The 24136-nt window shown below is 37.4% G+C and overlaps 1 protein-coding gene across 1 annotated transcript; it reads right to left on the bottom strand.

Annotated features, from left to right (window-relative positions):
- Nucleotides 1-1668: 1668 nt before the first annotated feature.
- LOC130730626 (ARM REPEAT PROTEIN INTERACTING WITH ABF2-like) lies at nucleotides 1669-12465 on the bottom strand. The gene is made up of 18 exons (XM_057582682.1): nucleotides 11777-12465; nucleotides 11508-11680; nucleotides 11307-11427; nucleotides 11155-11229; nucleotides 10963-11057; nucleotides 10742-10817; nucleotides 10540-10647; nucleotides 10273-10401; nucleotides 10124-10192; nucleotides 9820-9879; nucleotides 9561-9684; nucleotides 9339-9472; nucleotides 9111-9174; nucleotides 8929-9008; nucleotides 8701-8765; nucleotides 8487-8604; nucleotides 8281-8405; nucleotides 1669-2034 (listed from the first exon to the last, which is right to left on the bottom strand). Exons 1-18 carry the CDS (start codon nucleotides 12365-12367, stop codon nucleotides 1947-1949), a joined length of 2295 nt encoding a protein of 764 aa, XP_057438665.1. The 5' UTR covers nucleotides 12368-12465; the 3' UTR covers nucleotides 1669-1946.
- Nucleotides 12466-24136: the final 11671 nt, after the last annotated feature.

Genomic DNA, 24136 nt, shown 5'->3' with positions numbered 1-24136 from the left:
TGGATGAACATGGTGAACATGCTATTGGTGCAACTATTATCGCAGAAACAAATGTTAATGACAAAGTACACATTTCAAGAAGGAACCAAGTCCATTCTAATTCCAAATTTCCAATTAAATTCAGAAGAAGACAGTTTTCAATTGCAGTATGCTTTGTGATGACAAAAAACAAAAGCAAGGACAAACACTATCTCAGGTTGGACTCTTTCTTCTGAGGCACGTCTTCACTCATGGTCAACTATATGTACCTCTCTCTACTATACGCTCAAGAAAGGGTCTTAAACTTTGTATACTAGATGCAAGTCTGACACCCGCTCGGGGTGGGGACGGGGAGTGTCTCTCTACTCCCCATCCCCGTATCCCTTCTCTGTCCCCATCCCCACTCCCTATCCCCGTGGTGGGGTGAACCCCACCTCCCCACAGGTCCCACGGATCCTCATAGGGATCACTAATATATCATTAAAAATAAAATAAAAAACACATAAATTTATACCTAGACCACAAATGTTTAAATATAAAAACCACATAGTTTTTTTACCTCAATAACATCTTTATCTTCATAAAAAATATGTTGTTCAAACTGAACTTTTGAAGTACCTAATCGGCTACGTTTATGATCTTTTATATTTTTTTATTAGTTATTTGACTTTATTATTAAGGGTATTATTGAATTTTTACATATGCACATGGGGCGGAGAGGGTGATTCAAAGCCCCATCCCCAAATTTTTTTTTGGGGGGGGGGGATTTCGTCCCCACCCGTGTTACGAGAAAAAATTCCCAAGATCAGGTCCCCAAATAAAGCCATCCCCACAAGGATCCCCACATGCAGGTGAAAATTGTCATCCCTAACTAGATGAGTCGGGCAAACAACATACCGGAACTGTAAATGTAGAGTGTAAGAAAGTTTTTGAAATTGTTTGATATATACAACACAATCTCTTTTATTTATTTCATTTTTCTCTTCATATTAAATACGGTTGACTTATACACGATTACTTATTTATAATTTAAATTATATATATATATGAAAACTAATTTATTTATTAAAAAAATCAAACATAAAATTCCGTGCAACACACGGGTTATTGCACTAGTATTCATTATGTCTCATTAGAATATCAACCATTTTTCCTAAGTATTCTTCAAAATAATTTCATGAAGACATCTAAGTTTGTCTTGTCGATTCTTCCCATAAACACTTAAGTCAGTTAGTATAATAATTATAATTATGTTATTAAGAAAAATTTCAGCATTATCGCGGATGCAAATTCTAGTATAAAATAAATTCTTTTTTCGTTCCATCGGAAAATAAAATAATAATTATATTATACTAGAGAGAAATGACGCTCTTGATATCAAAAAATAGTACAACCTACAGTTGTGGAGTCTTAGGGAGTGTTTATGACAAGGTTAAGAAACACATTTCTTAGAATAATATTCTCGGAATGTGATTGTTGGGAATGTCATGCCTGAGTAAGACTTATAAATGTGTTTGGTTAGTATTTAGGATTCTTAATAATATTTTTATATTTATTTAATTTAAAAATTCAAAAATTCAAAATGGAAAAAAATATGATGGAAATTTGTGAGTAGTGGGAAGTTACTTTCACTTTCCCATAGGAATGCAAGATTCGCAACCCATTTCATGGTAATCAGATGATGAGAATTATGGAAGTTATTTCATTCATGTGAATGTTTTATGCCCAGACATCAAATTTCCAACCTTATAACAAACGCGGGAATATACATTCCCAATTTTCATATTCTCGGATACGTATTTCCCAATCTTATAACAAAAGGCCCCTTATAGCTCAATGCTACATGAAATGACTCTTCCTCATCCCAAAAGATTTCTATAAAAAAATGATATGTACTTCTATTTCTAACTAAATAAATCAGTTACATCTTTTGAACATTTTTCACTTTTTTTAAAGTTTAAGAATCCTCAAGAGTCAGCTGAATCGTACTTCTCAAATAAATCTGAGAAAAATTTGCGTATGCCTGGTGCAATGCGACAAACTAGGCGAGAATACCTGCATATTGAGCAGCAGATGGTAAAAAAATATGATCGATAAAACAATGAACGATTATTGGCGATGCACTTATAATAGTTGCAGGAGATATTTAGTTTTTTAAAGTTTGTTCATCTTTTAAGATATTGTTGCATTTGTTTTCAAATTATGATAATATTACGTTGATTAATCCTTTTATAATCAACACTGCATTAGAATTTAAATTTCAATGTATTTGAGATGTTCTTTATGACTTGACTTTAGAAATCGGTTTTTTTTATGAGCAAAACTTAGATGCAGTTACTTAGGTGCTGTTTTTGCTGTTCACCCATTAAAATTGGACATGTGTATTACTAATCCACGTCATAAGGTAATTTAAAAGTGGAAGAAGAAACAGTATGAAAAACAAAACAAGAAGTACGGAGATAAGTAAGATGAACGAAAAGGAAGATGATGCTTTGCAGCAGGATTAGAAATTCAATGCCTAGGGAGATTGCAGATCCACCATCTTTACCTGAACCCACCTCAGATCCACAACTCCTATAGAGAACCCATTTTCCAGAACCTCCATTAATGGCGTCCGAGAAACGCCTCTTGGCACAAGACACCATCTGTGGGTGTTTTTATTATTATTGAAGATTTAGTGATTGCTTATGGCCAATTGTGAATCTAATTCTACATTTTGTGAAACTTTTGTCACTATTCTGGTGAATTTCTCAGATCTCGTTCTGATTTGGTTAAGCTTCTCTTCATGGAACCCTTTTTTTTCCATCGGTGTTATTTGGCTGTTTGCACAAGTTCAAGAAGGAATGACGGTGTCAGATAATTTGGTATTTAATATTTAATGACTTGGATTAATAATACACATGTCCAATTTTAATTGGTGAACAGCAAAAACAGCACATAAGTTTTGCCCTTTTTTTATCACTTTATTAGTACATATTGTTTTTTATGATATATATATATATATATATATATATATATATATATATATATATATATATATATATAATATATCACAACCGACCGTTAGATCTAATCATGAATGATATAAATTAAAACATGAAGTCATGTGACTTCATGACTTAAGTGATCACATGACTATTAATTATTTTAATCTACATCATTCATAATTAAATCTAACAGTTTTAATTCGTTCTCAGGTTCTCACATAATATCACATTTCTTATGAGATACATCTCACACACATATATATACATATATATATATATATATATAGATACATATATATATATATGGGGATGTATCTTATGAGAAAAGTAATCTTATGTGAGAAAATGAGAATAAATCACGACCGTTAGATCTAACAATCAACGGTTAAGATTAAAAGAATTTAATGGTCATGTGATTGTCACATGATCACTTAAAAAAGTCACATGACTTAATGTTTTAATCTTGACCATTGATGGTTAGATCTAACGGTCGTGATTTATTCTCATTTTCTCACATAAGATTACCTTTCTCATATATATATATATATATATATATATAGCTAACTAACTCCCACTTATTTTTTAAAAGGAGTAAGTTAGCATACAACACTTTTTCACTAGGACAAAACCAGCCCTTCACTTTTTCTATTTCAAGAAATAGTTGAGTTTTTAGTAATTTTGCTTACACAAACTTATTTAATTGGGTTAAACTTGAAAACCGTCCTTGAACTTTGAGCGAGATTTGATTTTCATCCCTAGTCGGAAAATCTTCCTAAGGACGCCCTTGAACTTTGGCTTTTTTTTAAACCGTCCTTACCGTTAAAAAGCTTCGGCCGCCGTGTCCAGGTGTCCGTTTTGGGCTTATGTGGACAAATGACGTGTAAATTTTTTTAAAAAATAAATAAAAACTAAAAATTTTAATTTTAATTAAGTCCCCCAATTCTTTTCTAATTAAAACTCTAACCCTGAAACTAATAATCAACTAAAACCTATTTTCTACCCCTTCCTCCTTCAGATCAGATCAAAACCCCCCATTTTCTATTCATTCACTCAAAAGGGTGTTGATTGGGGAAAGAGATGGGGTTATGAGAGCGAGATGTTGCTGGAAGGTCTGGGTCGCAGGTTTTGGCTAGTAGGAGAGGCGTCGAACAAGGAAGAAGGGGCAAATCTGAGTGACGCCGGACAAGGAAGGAGGCGCGGTTGCTGCAAGAAGTGCGGCGATGCAGAGTGAGGAGTGCCGGCACTTGGGGTCGAGCGTGGGGAGGCCACAAGCAAGGACCAGTGGCGGCGTTGGGCTCGCGAAGAAGGCAAATGGCCGGCGGCGTCCGGAGGAGCGGTGCACAGGGGTGTGTCACGGACGGTGGTGGGCAGCGGCTGGAGGATCTGTGGTTGTGTTGTGATGTTGAAGTTGTTTGCAGTATGAACAGGTAGAGTTATATTATGTTCTTTGCTTAATATAACTTCATACAAAATAGCCAAGACTCAGCACGCGTCTTCTCTTGAGCCGAGCATAGGTTTTGGAATTTGGACTGCAGTGTTTTGTATACACTTTCAATTTGCTTTTAGATTTCAATTTCCTTTTAGTGTTTGGGTTAGAAAGAAACAGTACAATATTTCAATTAGACTGTGTTCACTTGCAATTGTTTATTTGCAAGTTGCAATTGTAGACAAAGAGAAGGCATGTCATGTAGAGTGGGTGTGTTCATTTGCAAGATTCTCGTGTGGCTTGTCGCACATCCAGCACAAGTAGCTGTTAACATTGGCCAATTCAAGCAGTTTGAAGAAAAAGGAGAAGTAATTACTGATTGTTAGATCTGAGATTGATTTTTAATTTTTTAAATTTTGGATGGAGAAGATGAAGATGATGATGATGAACAAAATAAACATTCATATGTTTTTTATTTTTTAAATTTATATTCTGCATTTCTTGTTCTTAATGGTGAAGATGATGATGAAGATCATTGAATATGAATATCAATAGAGATGAAATGAGGGGTTTTAATATGATTTTATTAGGAGATGAAGTTAGGTTAGTGTTAGTTTTAGGGTTAGAGTTTTAATTAGAAAATAATTGGGGGACTTAATTAAAATTAACATTTTTAGTTTTTATTTATTTTTTAAAAAAATTACACGTCATTTAATGAAATGACGTGGCAAGTCCACATAGGCCCAAAATAGACACTTGGACACGGCGGCCGGAGCTTTTTAACGACAAGGACAATTTCCAAAAAAAAACTAAGCTCGAGGGCGTCCATAGGAAGATTTTCCGACGAGAGACGATAATCAAATTCGCTCAAAATTCAGGGACGGTTTTCAGGTTTAACCCTATTTAATTTGAATACTCAAATTTTTTCTCTCCTATTCGACGTTAAAAAATGGACAACGTTGCCGTTAAATGCCACAAGTGGTGAGGGGATTTGAACCCGAGACCTTAGATTAACAAAACACTCACTTTACCAGTTGAGCTACACAATCAATTGGTTAAATCATGACCAAAGTTTTATTTATATCATAATTATTCATCATCATTCTCCTTGTCCTTCTCCGATTCTTCTTCATCATCTTCATCCCCAACCGCATTCAAATCTAGATTTTTCTATCTCCAAATATCAAATAAAAACAAAATGCATTTCTTTTTCATCATCATCATCTTCATCCCGACCACATTGAAACCCACATGCATTTCTTCATCATCATCATCTTCAAGGTTTCTTCTTCTTATCAATTAAAAAAAGAGTATAGAAATACAAGACAATTTAACACTTTGATATGAGCACAGCAAGTACAAAATAAAATAAACTTGACGCCAACTGCAGATAGGAAACGACTAACACAAACAAGGCCAATACTCATAACAAATATTGCGAACCCAACAATATATCTTACTTCAGAATCCAAACCCTCCTCAGAACAAGAAAGAGGACCCTTTCTTAAGCACACTCTCATCAAAACCCTATCAAATGCAACGTTTATGGGCATTAAACATGTTCAATCGGTGAGGCATAATATCAAACACATAAGATGCGATGCGCTATTAGGGTAATTAAATTTCAGAAATCCATCATATTTTGAAATTGATCATGGAAACCTGAGATTGAAACTATGGGAATAGATTTGATTGAAAAGAAAAGAGGAGTCAGGAGAAAGTGAAACGTACTGGGTTTTTCAAGCTAAAAAGAGTAAAATCAAATTAAATCAAAATCCATAGCTTGATTTTGAAATCAAAGATATATTTTGCACACTCTATCATCTCAATGTGGGTTTCAATGTGATTAGGGATGAATGATGATGAAGAAATGCATGTTTTTTTTTCTTTGATCTTGAAGATGGAAAAATCTGGGTTTCAATGTGGTTGGGGATGAAAATGATGAAGAAAATGATGAGATAAGGTAGATGATGAAGAAGAATCAGAGAAGAACTAGGGGAATGATGATGAATAAGTATGATACAAATAAAACATTGGTTATGATTTAACCAATTGATTGTGTAACTCAACTGGTAAAGTGGGTATTTTGTTAGTTCAAGGTCTCGGGGGTTTGAATCTCCTCACCACTTTTTTCAAGTTCAAAATTTTGTTTAATTACGTGTCACGCGCTTTTAAGCCAAATTTATCTATCAAATTTTACCTACATCAACAGAGCAGCTACTACCTTCAGTTATCCCACACTAACATCACAATTATGGGAAGATGTTCATCTCATAAATCATGATGTTTTTGTTTGAGAAATTCATGGTCATCCTTTCAGTTTCAACAAGGCATACGAATATTCTTGTGTGGTTTAATTAGGTATTTGGGTGGTAGTAGTGATTTTAAAATTTTAAGTATAGATTTATTAATTATTGTTAGTTAATATAATTAATATTTAGAATTTTAATATACACTGAATCAAGCAAGTCCGCTCAGTGACCTACTGGTCCGACCAGTGACTCATTGACTCTGTATCCCGGCTGAGTTGATGACCAAACCGAGTTTTAAAACACTGCTCTAAGCAACAAACCCACCCAGCTGGTTACTCAAAGTCACCATAAGAAAGCGTTCTTAATATCAGGTTGATAAAATGGGCAATGTTGAATGGCAACTATAACTAAAAACAAACAAATAGATGTCATAGCAAAGGGAGCGAAGGTGTCCCCATAGTCCATACCATAGATTTCAGTGTACCCTTTGGCAACCAGTCGGGTCTAGTTCTAATAGTAAGCATCTTGCGCCTTTCCTAGTTCATTTCGGCATTCTCTAACTTAAAATTTCCTTATGTTTCTTAATATTATGGTACTTTTGTGGTTTTCACTCTTCTGGTAGTTTTGGCTTATCAAGACAGGGTGCGATCCCGGCCACCAAGCCACTTGGTTTACTTTCCCGACTGCCAACACGTTGGTTCTACTAAGAAGCGAGAGGCGCAGATTAAACACACTAAGGAGTGCAACTCGACCTTCACAGCATAAATCCAACTTCACATTATCTAAAACAGGAGACACTTGTGTTTGATAAAAGATGCAAAAGGGAGTGACATATTCAAGGTGGAGATGAAAGCCAAAAGTTATGTTCTAAATCTGGAATTGAGAGAATTTCCTCTCTTGTCAATGGAAGGCAAAAAATCGTGTGTACCTTCTGTCGTTGTCGTTAATCCCTCCACTATGTCTCCTAAACTCGATGATCATATTTGTGGACCAAATTCCACAACTGTTGCGGACAATATTGTAGAACCAGAAATTAGTGTCATGATTTCAGACAACGATCACAATCACGAGTATGACCACCATGAGGACCTCAAGCTTAATTAAGATCATTAAGCACGTGGAGTATTATTTCAACAAAGAAAATCTGCTCACTTATAAGTACCTATTGAGTTTTTTGTAAAGAAGAACAAAGAAGGATGTGTTCCTATATCAATAATTGCTTCTTTTAGAAGAATAAAGAAGCTCACTCAAGATCATTCATTTATTATTGTTGCACTGAAGAACAGAAGAAGTCTTCACTATTGTAGTTAGTATTGATAAGAAAAAGGTTAAGCGGCTCAATCCGCTCTGATGTCAGTGTTGTTTTGTTGTGAGGTTATCTTTCACTGTTTTAGCATGAGAAGAGGCATGAAAATATTTTTAATACACCATATGGGACAAGGAGTAAATCCCATTAGTGATGACACATCTTTCACCCAAAACTTTAGTATGATGTCCTTCACTAGAATGGTTTACTCTATGTTCAATGTTGTGTATGTAAAAAATATATATGTCCCCGCTCATGCTAACAATGAGTTATAACCTCACAATACAACAACTATTAAAGTGTTGTTCAAGTTGTAAAGATTGTACATACCATGGTTTGACACTCAACTTATCAAATTGCTCCAGAAAAAACAATATGCACACATTTCTTAATGATGTAGCATTGAAAGCCTCTGACATCTCGTACATTAGTGAAACATTGTCAACTGAAATATCCTATAAGAATAATTTCAAAGTCATTGGATTAAATCAAACAATAAAAAAAATTCTACAAGCGTATAAGAAATATTGGTCCACCTGAGAAATAGCATGTTCACAAAGAGACTTAAGATTGTCCAGAAGATATTGATCTGCAAGACTGAGGAGGTCCTCAGCAATATCCAAATTGACATCTATTGTTCCAGTGTAAATAAATCTAGAGTCCAATTGAAAACCAGTTAATACATAGGCTTATTATAAAAAAGTATATTAGAAATAAGAACAATAGGTATTGCACTTTGCACCACGATACCTCATCATCAACTCAAAGACATCCCATTTAATATTTGGAATCTCTATATCTTGGGCATCACTTTCCTGCATTATACATATATTAAGCCATTATTGCAGATATTTATGCTTTAGTTTCGCAGATCCATTAGCCCTATTTCAATTGCAAAGTGACTAGTCATCACAGGCAGGTCAGAATGGAAGAGAAAACAAAGCTTAAAACAAAGTCCCAAGATTAATTAAAAATTACCATATAACACTGATCAAACATTGCACGAAATACATCAGAAGAAGCCTTTAAAGAACCTCTATGAGCATAAAACCTTTTACCTGAAGAAAGGAAAACAAAGTAAATTAGTACATATGTCAAAATTATTAAGCATATAAACAAAGTAATAGAAAGCAATAGCAATTTGGCAACAACTTATCCACCTTCAACTAAGAATGTGACATCAGAGACATTAGGATTGTTCACATATTGTTCGCCTGAGTACAACTACAGAAAATACAACCAACAATAAATAACAGAAAATGTGAATAACAAATATCCTGTTTAGTTCATTGTCATCCATATAACATGAACAACAACTCAATTTCAACTATGAGTGATGCAATTATGATAACCTAGAATAAGTGCTTGAACGCATGATGGTAAAATACCTTGAATGATGGAGGAGCATGGAAAACACAATAGACACGGGTGGCTTTGGTAGCCAACTTGTAAAGCGCTGTTGAAGCATCACTCTTATGCTTTAGGTTGGCAGATTCAAGAAGATCCAGAAGCAATTCTAGTCCTAAAGATTTAGGAGCTTATTGAATGAAAATATTTTCCGAGTATTGTGAGTGAGAAATGACAAAAATGGACAGATTTAAGATCTTTACCATTATTAACAATGAATATAGTTTTACGATCATTGGGAGAACATAAATGAGCAAGAGCAATAGCTACAAGTCTTTGAACACCTTTGTCTGCAAAGCGCATAAGATTCATCAGGTGTTTTAGTACCTACAAAAGAGGAAATGACACAATAATCACATCATATTATGCAAGAAAAAAAGTATTAAAATAGATTACAAATCTCAAAATTGACTATAATCAATCAGTGGCCATAGAAATTTGATAATGTGCTAGAAAACTCACTTGCCCATGCATCTTGTCCTCTAATTTTTTTAATGTTATTGCTACACACTTTTTAGTAGGCTGTAATATCCCAATTAATAAATTAGTGAGAGAAAGGAGTTCTATTAGCGAACCTTGATAAATAAATAAAATAATCAAGAAATACAAGTAAACCGAATGTAAATTACTTCACTAAAAAAGAGACTAAGTGCATGTTTGGATACAAGGTGGAAAACCACAGTGAGAACAAAATCAAGGTAGACAATGAAGTTTGCTTCAACATGGTTTTCCACTGTCTATTCAAACATGCACTTAATTAACATACAATAGTATTAAAATGTCCATCAAGAAGTTTTTGAAGACCACCAGCCTTAATAATATCTGCGACATTGTCCTATAAAACAAGCAATGATATCAGTGGCAGCATACAATCAAGGTTTTGACCAAGTAACGAACAAGGAAACTAACTCCCACCTCATTAACAGCTAGACCATAGAGAGTGAAGGCTGCATTGTGTTGGACAAAATAACTCTTTGAGCCAAGAAGATTGAGTAGAGGCTCTATACCTCCATTATAAGTAATGTCAGCTTGATTGTCAGGGTCCTAACAGTTGAATTATATTATATAAGAAATAGGTCTAAAAAATCAATTCCAACATACATCCAAAAAATTACCCAACTTCACTTTATATTCATCAATTTCGTAACAGACAACCAAGTATTTGCTGCTAGTAATAATCACCTGTGCTAACCTCCCAAGAGCAAAAGCTGACATTCCACTAAGTTGTTCATCTGAGGACGTAAGCATGTCAACCAAAGGTCTTACAGCCCCTCTTTCGGCAATCTGAACCTGCATGAACCACAAGGTATGAAAATTAACACGAGAATTATTCCATGAATGATAGAATTGTGGTATTTAGCAAAAAGCACAAAACTTGATCCACCTTAGTAGCCCGACCCAATTCAACAAACTGACCAAGTAAAAGAGTTGCTTCTCTTTGGCTCTTCAAACATGAGGAACTATCATGAAAATTATGAACTTGCATAGATTAATTAGGGAGAAAAGGTATTGCTCACTCGCAGCAAAGTAGCTAACATGTTTGACAAACACATCATTCTCATGTGTATTGGATACAATAAAAGGAAGACCTATGTGCAATGTTACCTCAACAACCAAATCACTGGTTGTAAAGCACCAGCTTCAAGAAGAGCTTCCTTAATATTCGGCAAAGAGTGGACCAGATTTCTAATTAAACCAACCTGCAAAAACCGCTAATTCAGCTAGTGCTAAAAGCTTATAACTCTGAAACTAACAAAATTAAATACAAAGGATTATCGAAATTCATTAGTGACTAACCGCCTCATAATGTATAGTAGGGTCATCTGGTGCAAGCATTAGTACAAGAGTGGGCAATGCATTGCAGTCAACAATCTGCAAAAAATTTCATTCACTTAAACAACTATGACAATAGAACCCACCATACCAATTCACAGTGCAAAGTAAACTACCTGATTTGCGTTGTCATAATTTCTGAATGCAAGAATTCGCAAGGCCCCTGCAGCTGCAACCTGTACCTTTGAATCATTGAATTCAAGCAATTCAACAAGAGGAGGAATACCACCTTCATTCCTGAACACGCCATATCCGTGTAAGACTAGAGGGTAGAAGATTTGCAGCATATATCTCTAACGTATGAAAGGAAGGACAACCTAACAAGGGTCTTAATGTTGGAGTTTTCATAGGCAAGATAGGTTATTGCGCCTGCTGTTGTCTTAAGAATACCAAGAAGTGCTTGAGACATGACACCAGCCTTGTGCACCCTTAACAAATCAACAAGATGAGGCAAGGCTCCAGCATCAACAATGAGTCGTTGATACTTTGGCTGTTTGAAGATAAAGATATATAAGCTCAAATATATAAAGTCAGGAATTAATACAACTTGATGTTGCACAGTTCAAAAACATAAGAAATCAATTACTTGAAAAGATAGAAGGGTGAGGACCAAAGCACATCCTCTCTGCACATCATATTTGAAGGTATCGGAAAAGCCTTGACCACTATTTTCATCTCTCAAATAAAAAAGAAGTCTCATAATAACAGGGACAGCATGACAATTCAGTATATCCGCAAGCTCCGCTACATGACAATAAAATGAAAACATTACGCAAACAAAATAGAAACTGGGGACAAGAGTGGAAAGTGTACCGTCTCTGCGAGGGCCATTTCGAACATCGAACGTAGTAGTAGCAGCAGCACGGCTTGAGAGAGAGGGTGGGGGGGCGGAGTCGAGGATAAGAACATGTTGGAGAATCTTGTCAAGTAGATCTCGTGGTCGTGGAGAATCCTTCGTCTGTGTCTCTGTATTACAATATTGGTCGGAATTGATGATACGAAGATGTTGGAGAATCTTGTCAAGTAGAACTCGTGGAGAATCTTGATCTTCTCTGGCAATGGCACCATTTAAAACATAAAGGGCCGTTGTTGCCGCAGCACGATCTGAGAGAGAGGGTGAGGGGGCGGAATTCAGGACAAGAACATGTTGGGGAATCTTGTCAAGTGGAGAATCCATCTGTGTATTGCAATCTGTAGATGGAAAGTACGAACGAGAGAGATAGGAAGATCGTGAATGGTTTAATACAAACTTTGCAACTGGGATCAGGGACGGATCTAGGTGTTAGATTGCTCGGGCAAGATTAAGGTTTGGTACCCAAAATGAGTTCTTTCGATAATAAACTAGTGTTTTTTTACCCGCGCGTTGCACGGGGAATACGTCTATTGTATTTGATACGTCAATTAATACCTTGATTATTAAAAATATATTAAACAATGGATGAAATAGAAGACTCAGAAATGCTAAGCAAAGTTGACATAAAGACTTCTCTTATAAGCCTGATTGAGATCAACAGGAACTCGTTTTACATTCTTCGTGAATATGAAGACAATAACACAAATCATAGATATAAGGAATTAACAACAAATTAATCTTAAAAAAATGAATGTGATAGTAGCACAAATTAGGATTGTGTAAGATAAATCATAATGTATGACATTATTGTGTTTATTCCAACTAAGTAGGGATGACAATGGGTAGGGTACTATAGAACCATCCTCATACCTGCGTTTTAAAAAATTACCTGTTCCCGTCCCCATACTCGCGTGGGTAGCAACTCGATGCTCTCCACCTTTAGACAATTCAATGTCATTACAGGAAGCTCTCCACTTTGCCAAAATCTAAATGTAGGGATGGCAATGGGTCTCGGACCCATAGGGTTTCGGGCCCATATGGTACCTGCAAAAAATACCCACTATGGGTAGGGTAAAAAACCGCTAAATGGGTATGAGATTGGGTATAGGTAATTACCCGCAAAAAGTAGTGGGTATGATTGCGGGTATGAGCATTATAGTCCCCAACCGGCTCATACCCGCACACATATGTTTTATTATTATTATTATTATTATTATTATTATTATTATTATTATTATTTGGTAATATATTAACAAATTAACTTAAGCTATAACTTTCAAACTCACTCTTTTAAAAAAAGTTAGGGACATTAATTCTTAATGACGTGTCATTCTTACGTTAATTCTCATAAAAGAATTCAACGTGTCATTCTCAGGTTAATTCTCATAAAAAAGTACATTTTAAAATTTTAGATTTGATTAGGATTTAGGTTGTTTTTTTCTTGATTTTATCTTAATTTATTTTTGATTTATTTTTAGAGTATTAATTAATTTTATGGTATTTTTATTGAATTTTTTTTAAATAGAGATAATATCTATTTAAATAGATATAAGTTTAGATATATTTAGTTTCTTTTTATCTCTTTGTTAGATTTTTTTTGGTTACAGGAGGAAAAGAAACAAAACGACAAACTAGCTAAGAGAATCTAAAAACAAAGAATCATAAACGAAGGAAGGTGGCTGCTTCCAAACTTGAACCGGTGAGCCTTGACGGCAAGCCTCCCGGGCTAGCTTGTCAGCCGTGTTATTCTTGGCTCGATCAACCTGAAACAAAGTAACATGCTGCATACTTGCCATAACAGCACGAACGCGACATATCTCCTCCTTATTCCAATAGCTTGTGATGTTGGTCCCTTCCTGTAGAGCATGGATAACCTTCGAGCAGTCAGACGAGCACGAGGCCTCGGTGTAGCCTATCTCCAGGGCATGACGGAGCCCCAGCTCCATAGCAAGAATCTCTGCAAGAAAGGGCGAGCCAGAAGCATAACTGACAGAGATAGCAGACAACCAATTGCCACAAGAGTCCCTCACAATAGCGGCACACCCCATCCTGTTCACCGAGGGATTCCAGCTACCGTCAACGGCAATGGACACAGTCGGGGAAGAAGAGAAGGTATCCAAATTCGCCATATGATCTTCTTGCACCAGGGATTGAAAAGAACTCCTCCAGACGGCTTCGTCCCGGAGGATGCACCGCAGAATGATGTTCAAAGGGAGCTCATTGTCATTGAAAACTTTATGGTTACGCCACCTCCAGCACCACCATATAATAGCAACAGCCAAAGTGGCGTGACGGTGTACCAGTAAACCAGCAAGCCAAGTATCAACCTCGACGTGAGCAGCGGGATCTGGCAGAACCGTTCGGAAGTTACTCCACAGGTCTCGCGAATCTGGGCAAAACCGAAACAAGTGGTTGATGTCTTCTGTCTCTGCAGTACATCTAGGACAAGCGGCGGTCGCTGCTAGGTGAGACTGGAAGCGCTTAGCATTCGTGGGCAAAGCACCATGGGCAAGCAGCCATAAGAAGAAACGAAGCTTCTCTGGAATTTTAAGCTTCCAAATTTTCCTCCACAACCCAAAATTTCCAACCTGTGGTGTTCCCATGCTATGATACGCGGAACTGGGGGAGTAGAGACCATCGGCACTATGCATCCATCGAATGGAATCTGGATGAGAAGATAACTGGGGCACCCGCACACTTTCAATTTCCCCTAGAATTGGCGGTGGTTAGATCGTATGTAAGACACCCAGATTCCAAGCTCCACCACGCCATAAGTCAGCAACCTTGAGCCGCGTATCAGCTATGTTAACAAATGGAATACGATCACACAACCGTCCCGTGCCGAGCCAGTTATCGTACCACATAGAAGAGAGACCATCCCCCAATTGAGGTTGAAAACCGCTGCCCACATAGTCCATAGCCCTGACAATACTCTTCCAGACATAAGAATCACTGCTCTTAACCTTCCCCTGAAGCACAACATCGGCCTTAATGTACTTCTCCGTAATCGCACGGACCCAAGGCTTGTCCCCATCATGCAGCAAATTGTCAACTAGTGTGCCTAGCAAGGCGATATTGTTCAGTCTCGCTGATCGTAGCCCTAGTCCACCCATATCCTTAGGTTGAATAACAGTATTCCAAGGTAGCAAACTCCAACCTGTATTACTTGTACCCTTTGCCCACAGACAGCTGCGGACTTTTTTATCTATGAAATCACATACCGATTGGGGAAGCCATAACGATTGCATTGTGTAAACAGGGATGGCAGTTATCACGGATTTTGCAAGACAAAGTTTACCAGCTCTGTTCAACATGCGAGTCTTCCATGACGCAAGTCTTGCATTAATCTTTTCCATGATGGGGAGGAAGAGATCTCTCTTTACCCTCCCAGTCAAGAGGGGGATGCCAAGGTATTTCCCGAGGTTAGCCGCCCTTTGGATACCTAAAATGGCAGACAAGTCATGTTGGACTGGTGAAGCAACTGTTTTGGTACAGAACATCCTTGACTTATCTAAATTCACTCGCATACCAGACGCCTCACAAAAATCATGAAGAGTGTCAGCCACCACCTTCATCTGAGACTTTGTGGCCTGGCAAAACAGAAGAACATCATCAGCAAAGAAGAGGTGAGAGATGCCAATACCTTCCTTCATAATACGGATAGGATGCCAAGCGCCTTCATAAACTCTCTTCTGAATCAAAAGTGCTAGACGCTCCATACACAACACAAAGAGATAAGGAGAGAGAGGATCCCCTTGACGAAGGCCGCGTTGAGGAGTGAAAGGCTCAAGCTTGGAACCATTCCATAGAATAGAGATAGAGGCTGACTACACACCCCACATAATCAGATTCACTATCAATGGAGGGAAGCCAAAGTCATGCAAAGTTGCGCGCAGAAAGTCCCAGCTGACTCGATCATAAGCCTTCTCTAAATCAATTTTCAGGGCCACTAACCCACCCTTCTTCTTATAGGTATGTATTGTATGCATTACCTCTTGTGCTAGAAGGATATTATCCTTTGTTTCTCTCCCCGGAATGAAACTCCCTTGTAATGGTCCCACTAGATCATGTAGAAGAGGTCTGAATCGGTTAACCAGAACCTTGGTGATAACCTTATATGCTACATTGCACAAACTGATTGGGCGGAGCTCTTTGAAACGGAGAGGGTTCTCCACCTTGGGAATGAGAACAATGAGTGTCTCAAGAAGAGAAGATTCCCCTCTCCCATGGGCGAAAGAGTCCGCCACCATAGCGTGAAGATCCTTCCCCACAATGTCCCAAAACTGCTTATAGAAGAAAGCTTGGAAGCCATCCGCTCCTGGAGCCTTGAACGAGTGCATGGCCATCACAGCACAACGGACCTCCTCCAAGGTGACGGGTTGGACTAACTTAGTCCTATCCCGCTCTGATAGTGACGGAGTTTGGATCTCCATAACATGATTCCTAGACACCTGTGAATCCAAAGAAAAGAGGTTAGTATAAAAAGCTTGAGCACCCGCCTTTAACGCCTCTGAATCGGTACACCACTCGTCGCCAACATACAAGCCATGAATTTTATTTCTTTTCCTCCGCACCACTGTCTGTGTGTGAAAGAACCTTGTATTGCGATCTCCAAGTTTCACCCATTTCTCCCTAGACTTCTGGTACCAGGTTAACTCCTCTTGTGTCAGGATTTGTTCATACTCCATTTGCAATTCCTTCTCCAAACGAAGTAAAGATTCAGACTCCCGCACTTCCAATTCCCGTTGTAGGCCCTGTAAGCGACGCTCCACTCGTTTCTTACGTCGAGTAATGTTGCCAAACACATTCACATTAAACTCTTGCGATGCCAACCGAATGTTATCTAGCTTGCCTACTAAATTAGGCGGCGGCTTCATCCATGTTTCTCTAACCAATGGTTTGAAGGAGGGATGCGTTGTCCATGCCGCATGGAAGCGAAAAGGACGACCGGAGCGATCCTCCACTCGTGCATGACAACGAACCAGAACAGGCCGATGATCCGAGTAAACTCGTGCTAAATTCTCCACATAGGCTTCAGGGAAATTATGGCGCCAAGAAATGTCCCCAAAAGCCCTATCCAAGCGTTTAGCTATGGTACGCCTGCCATTTAGTCTCCGCTCCCAAGTGAACCTTGGACCAGTGGCTCCGAGATCCATGAACTCACAAGCCTCAACCATCTCTAGAAAGCGAGCAGCACGCGCCGCGCTAAAATCGCCGCCAAGAACCTCCGTTGGGGACGAGATATCATTAAAATCCCCCACCGCAAGCCAAGGCCTTAGAGCTTGTTGGCGGAGGTGCATAAGATGCGACCATAGGCCTTCCCTTAAAGATGGGGTCGGACTGGCGTAAACAACTGTGCATAACCAAGCTCCATTGTCTACGCCAATCGACACAGTCACAGCCTGAAAGTGAATATCCATCACCTGAACTACAAAGTTTCTCCCTACAGGAGCCAAAATCCAAATGCCACCCCGGTGCCCTACTGCTTCTGAACATGCACAAAGATCATATCCAACGCTTCTCCAGAACGAAGCAACTGCCTCAAACTGACAATGAGTCTCCACTACTGCAAACAAGGATGGATGGTGTGATCTAATCAAATCGCGGACACGCCTTTGCCCACGGACACCTGCACCTCCTCTAATGTTCCATGCTATAATATTGAAGTTTGTATTATCCATAGACAACAACAGAAGGGGAACAGTTCCAATCTGGGGGGGTGTCAAGCCCCACCCGATGAGCTCGCTGCGTGGTTCCTCGCACCTGGGTCATAAGGAACCTCCCCAGTTACTTGGAGTGGTTGCTCACAGCCGTGTGTCATCTCCTCATCCACTAGCATGGCATAGCGATTACCATCCCTGGGCTGCAAGTTCAGAGTCGTTCTTGTGCCATCCGCAAGCGCCACGATCCTCGTATTCCCCATCGACTGAGGATCCTGGGTAGAACTCTGATTGGGCCCTTGCGTAAGTGGAATATTTTGAGAAGAACCTATATGTGGCCCCCCCATCGCGGTTGACTCCTTTCGGTATCTTTTCCTTCCCTGTTGGTGATCACCCAAAACGGGTAACGTATCCTTAGCTGATCCTGCATGGAATTGCATGGTCCCACCGAGATTGAGTTTAGTAGCTGAGGCAACAAACTGTTGAGCAACTCCTTTCTTTTCTCCATGAATCGCGCCTGTATCATGCGATTGTTTTTGCATAGTCGGTTTCTGGTTATTTTGAGTGACATTCACAACTGTGGATTTCCGGCTTTTACGTGTAACCGACAGCCAGTCCCCATGGGCATCGTTAGGGCACTCAATCCCCTTCTTTTCCGCTTCTGCATTTATTTCATGAACCATCTGTTGGTCAGCTTCTAGTGTTGCAACACTTCCATTTACTACCACCGGCGGCGTCGCCGGTGTTGCACTCGCACACGGGGAATGTGTCTTCTGTGGTTGGGGCACTGGCGTACCAGTGCATTTCCTTGAGAGGTGGCCATAACAGCCACACTTAGCACATAACAAGTGTAAACCTTCATACTCAATGTTGTACCACACACCTCGGAGACCCACTCTGCCAAGGACCGGCTTCGTGAGATCAATCTCGACACATACTCGCGCATACTTTCCTCTCTGCATGTCCGCCGTGTTCATATCAACGCGAATAGGTGTGCCAACTGCGGACGCTAGGGTTACCAGGATGCTTTCCTCATAGAACTGGAACCCCAACCCAGGGATGCGTATCCACACCGCCGTCGTGCTTATTTTCGAATTTGCAGCCACAAAATCCGGGGTCCATGGTTTAACAGCAAGATAATGATCGTAAATCATCCACGGTGCTCCAACCATGGCACGTTCCCTGTCCTCTGTGAGATCAAACTGAATTAGAAAGTACCCATGATGTAGATCTCGAACCTCAAAGCCACCAACCGGTTTCCATAAGAATCGGAGCTTCTCACACAAAGCTTTGTAGCCAATGCTCTTGCCAAGCAATTGCACCACCAAACAGGCCTCAAACGGTTTGCAGATTGCTTCATAGGAGTGGTCATCCTTAAAATCAAACATTGGGAAATAACTATTCCCATCCACGAGGTCCTTCTTCATGATACCAGCGTCAACAAGATTCCGTACCTGCTTCCTTCCCTCCTCCACCGCTTTCTTCCCTAGTACCTTCTCTTTAAATGTTGGCCGCCGCGTTGGCTCCGGCGGCTTACCGACTGGGCCGCCACCGCCGCCGTTAGTGGTGTCACCGTTCGCAGTCTCGCTCTCCACTTCCATTAGGGTTTTACACGACCAGTATTGACCCAAATTCAACCACCTAATTTATCTCTTTGTTAGATTAATAATAAACTAAATCTTAACAAATATTCAACAGAGTCCTTATATATCTTTGGTTTCTATGCATTTTCAGGGGTTAAATAACATGTGTGATTTTTTCTCCTTGATTTGTAGGTTGAAGAAAGTATTCGTAATGACAGTGTTAATCCCATGGCAGAGCGGTGTGATTACCTTTGAGACTCACGATATGGCTCAGGTTGGTGCTACGATCTATGATGGAAAATTTGATGTATGGATTCTCATCATTTATTACTTTTTCCCTTTTTTTTAGATTTATGGTTCTGGAAAGTGATATCATTTTCTCTTCTTATTTTCAAATTTTTTTGATGGCTCAAAGACATGTCAAGGTTGATGGGGATAAGATTAAAAAATGAAAGAAAACCAAAACACGGGTTCTTGCTGAAATGCTTTACTACTCTTGCTATTTTATTTTGTTAAGCCAGAGAAACAGATTGGAATTGATATATCATTCATCTTTTGAAAACCATCACCAAAATAAAATTTCAGTTTCCCTTCTACTAAGCATTTCATCAAACACAAAAAATAAAGGGGAAAAAAATTAAGTTACCTCTTTGCCATTGTCGTTGAGGAGGATTGTGGGAAAGCGAGAGGTAGAGGTCCTTCTTCAGAGAAAGAGATTATGCTGTTGAGCCTCCTCTGGCGGTAATCATCTTCCCTGTCGATGATCCTATGCGACTTGCGAAAACCCAAATTGGCGTTGGTTTCAGGGGCGGAGGGCATGTCCTTGAGGAGGCCTTTGGGGGCGGGGTTGAAGACTTGAAGTGTGGTATGCGTCCCTGTCGCTTGCGCCATAGAAATCTTGTGATTGTCTACTTATTTCTTTTTCTTCTCTATATATGTTACCATACTTGTCTTCCCCTTATTGCATTATGTTTTGGTTACTTTTTCTTAATCGTAAGTTAATGCTTTGTTTGGTAGAGTAAAGTTTGAGTAGAGTGAGATGGGGAAGAGAGAGTTAGGGGGAGGAAGGAGGAAGTATGTGTGTTTGGTAAGTGGGAAGAGAGAGATAGAGGAGAGAAAAAATGGGGGGACCCACCATTTTTTTAGTCTCTCCAAATTGAAGAGAGATGGGGAGAGATGTGTGGTTGTTTGATTTTGAGTCTCTCTCTTCTCTATCTCTCTTCTCTATAAATCACTATATTTCTCACCTATTTCTCTCTACTCAAATTCTCTCTTCTCTACTCTCTCTTCTCTATCTCTCTACTCTACCAAACAGAGTGTAAATGAGTAAAAATTGTACTTTACCCGTTTAAATCAAATTATCATTTTTCTCATACCATCTCATGGCCTTAATCAGTGTAATATGTGTAGTTTATTTTCATAGCCCTAATTTAGATTTAGCACTGTTCTATAGCCCTTTACTTCTTCATAGGTGGTAATGGATAGTGAAAATTACTTAAAACAAAAGACCTAGGAAGGAAATCTAACTTAATTCTTAAGGTTGCACCCCAACAAAATCCAGTAATGACCACATCAACTTAAATAGTAATCGGACTTTGAAGAGAAAAATATATGTTCAGATAACTTTTGAGATCTAGGAAAATAAAGTTTTTAACTTTTGATTGTATTTCAAACTGATAATGCCCATCAAGCAATCAGGAGAAGCCTTTCAAGCAAACATCATGTTATTAGAAAACCATGCTCCCTCATGTTTACAATGGTGCCATCATGTAGCAGGCTGACATAGATAAAACATAAGTATCTAGTGCAGTTATCTTGGTAATGAAGGAATATGTATAATTAGTTGACTGACCATTCCTGTTCCATGAAGATTATATTAGAGTGATAGATAATTCCTTCTTTTAGAATTAGGACTTGGGGTTGTGTCTTAACTTAGTAGACAGAATCATAGAATTTATTTCTCATTCTATTTTTCTTAAAAATAAATTCTAATTTTTTTATCGTAATTAAAGTCTAAGGATAATTGAAAACACCAACAAAAAATCAAGAAATAAATCACCTTAATCCTAATCAAATCTAAAATTAAAAAAGATACTAACTAAAGATAGATAAAAACTACCAAAATCTAGCAAATCACAATAAAAACTCATAAAATCATGAATTAAATAAAAATCCGAAAATTCAATAAAATACCATAAAAATTAATTAATACTCTAAAAATAAATCAAAAATAAAATAAAAGACCAACAGATAAAATCAAGAAATAAACAACTTAAATCAATAATAAGATAAATTAAGATAAAATCATGAAATAAACAACCTAAATCCTAATCAAATCTAAAATTTAAAAAGGTACTAAATAAATATAGATAAAAACTATCAAAATCTTGCAAATCACAATAAAAACTCATAAAATCCTAAATTAATTAAAAATCCAAAATTCAATAAAAATACCATAAAAATTAATTAATACTCTATAAATAAATAAAAAATAAATTAAGATGAAATCAAGGAATACACAACCTAAATCCTTATCAAATCTAAAATTTAAAAATATATTTTTTTATGAGAAATAACATGAGAATGACACGTGGAATTTTTTATATGAGAATTAACGTGGGAATGACACGTCATTAAGAATTAAAGTGAGAACGACACGTCACTAAATCAGTCTTCTTTTCTAATATATATTGATACTTAATATACTCATTCAAAGTTTGATTTTATTTTATCGTAGTAATGCAGCGTTGCATTCTTAGGGACGTGAGATTTGTGAGCTATGTTTTCTGAGCTTTAATCATCCATCAACCATGGTCATTTTACGCGCATCTTAATCACCATCATTCGTTTCCACCACTCATTCATTTTTTATTAAAATATGAATTTCATAAGATAAAGTTAATTGATAAGTAAATTAAAATCTAAAGATGTAGTATTTAATAACATGATAATAATCTATTAAATTACTTAATACAAGTACCATACCCAAAAAAAAATCAGGGTACCACAGAATTTACCTACTTTTTATGGTTTATTTGGTAAAAAATTGTCCTCACTTGTGTTCCACATTGCTAAATGCCCTCACTTAAGTAGTAAAGACTATGTTTGACATGTTTAGCTGATAAGCTAGCTGAAAGCTGAAAAGCTACGTGATTGAAACAAAAGTGTTTGGTAAAACTAGCTATTAAACAAGCTGAAATTGTAAAATGACATACTTGTATAATTATTATCACTTTAAATATTTTTATTAAATTAAGTTATTTATTATCTTAAAAATATAATATTAATTTTTACTTATTTTTATTAATATAATATTTATAATACTTGTGGTGCACAGCGGTGTGGCGGGAATAGTGACGGAAACTACATACGTAAGTGTGAGGGGAAAATAGGTTTAGTGTTTTTATAAATATATAAGGGTAATGGTGGAATTTTAACAAAATAATAAGGATAAAAATGAGAATAAATTCAATAAGCTATAAGCTACCTGAGATAGCTTACAGCTTAAAGCTTTAAGCTATTAAAATAAGCTCATTCACCAAACACTTTTAAAGAGCTTTTAAGTTAGTCAAATAAACTTTAAGCTAGTCAAATAAGCTATAAGCTAACTGAAATGACATGCCAAACATAGCCAAAGTATGTAGTTATTGATGATTCATTTGGTAAAAAATGCTCTCATTTGTGTCCATTTTGGTAAAAATACTCTCACTTCTAATACTATATGCTATTTTTTTCTCTAACTTTATTTGTATATATTGCCTTCACAAGATCAAATTTCTGGATCCAATCCATCCCTGGAATCTTGGTAAGATGAATAGTGGGACTCACATTAATTTCAATAAATGAATGAGAGAGTGTTTGAATGAGAGTGTTGTTAGCACTCATCTAACTATTTTCTTTTGATACATCGGAAAATACTCATCTAACTATTAATAGTGACTAGTGCGATAACACGTGCGTTGCACGTAATTTTTGTGTTGGAATTTTTTAATAAATAAATTAGTTTTCATATATATGTAATTTTTTAAAAAATTATAAATAAGTTAATCGGGTATAAGTCAACCTGTGCGTTGCACGTAATTTCTCTTTTATAATCCTCGTGTGACATGCTCATATTGGCTTCTACTTTTATCCCAACAATCATTATTGTTGACATGGATTGTAAAACTTCTTTCAACTTAATCACTTTCAAGTGCCTCATTGCTCATCCTACTGCGGATTTGATTAAGGAAATCTAATCCCTTGCTACCCAAAATTGGGAGGTAAAGTTCCAGTTGTTCTTCCGTGAGGTAAATCGTAGCGCAAATCATCTTGCTAGACTTGGCCACAATTCTCCTAGTGTAAGCTTTGATAGGAACCAATATCCCTAATTCCCTTATTTCACTGTTACGTGATGATGTTGTAGGGGTTTATATCTCAAATTGGTCTATGACCTGTTTTGTTTCTTCTTGGGCGTTTTGCCCCTTCAATTATCAAGAAAAAGTGTCTTAACTCCACACAAAAAAATACTCTCAATTTTGTCGATAGCAAAGTGTCATTCTAGATGAATGGCTTCTGTAAAGTGATTTGCCTTGACATTGTATTCCATCAAGAAGCTAAAAAAGTTCCATGAAATTTTTCTTTTCAACTTTTTCCTTTATTTCCCTCGTTGCTGAAAAATACTCATTGTTCCTCTTTTTGAGTAATTCCTTTTATCACAAAACTACAAAAATCATTCATATACTTGTTGCAAATGAGTTAACAAAATTCCACTTAGATCCCTCAACAGTGAGTGCATGGTCCTTGCTTTTCCTAAAAAGCGTGCTTCAATAATCACTTCATATACTTCCATTTTATTTCGGCATTTGCAG

This window comes from Lotus japonicus, chromosome 1, assembly GCF_012489685.1.
Source record: "Lotus japonicus ecotype B-129 chromosome 1, LjGifu_v1.2".
In the NCBI taxonomy this organism is placed as follows: domain Eukaryota; kingdom Viridiplantae; phylum Streptophyta; class Magnoliopsida; order Fabales; family Fabaceae; genus Lotus; species Lotus japonicus.
The sequence above is the reverse complement of the archived record's forward strand: the minus strand, read 5'-3'. Positions and strand labels throughout refer to the sequence as shown.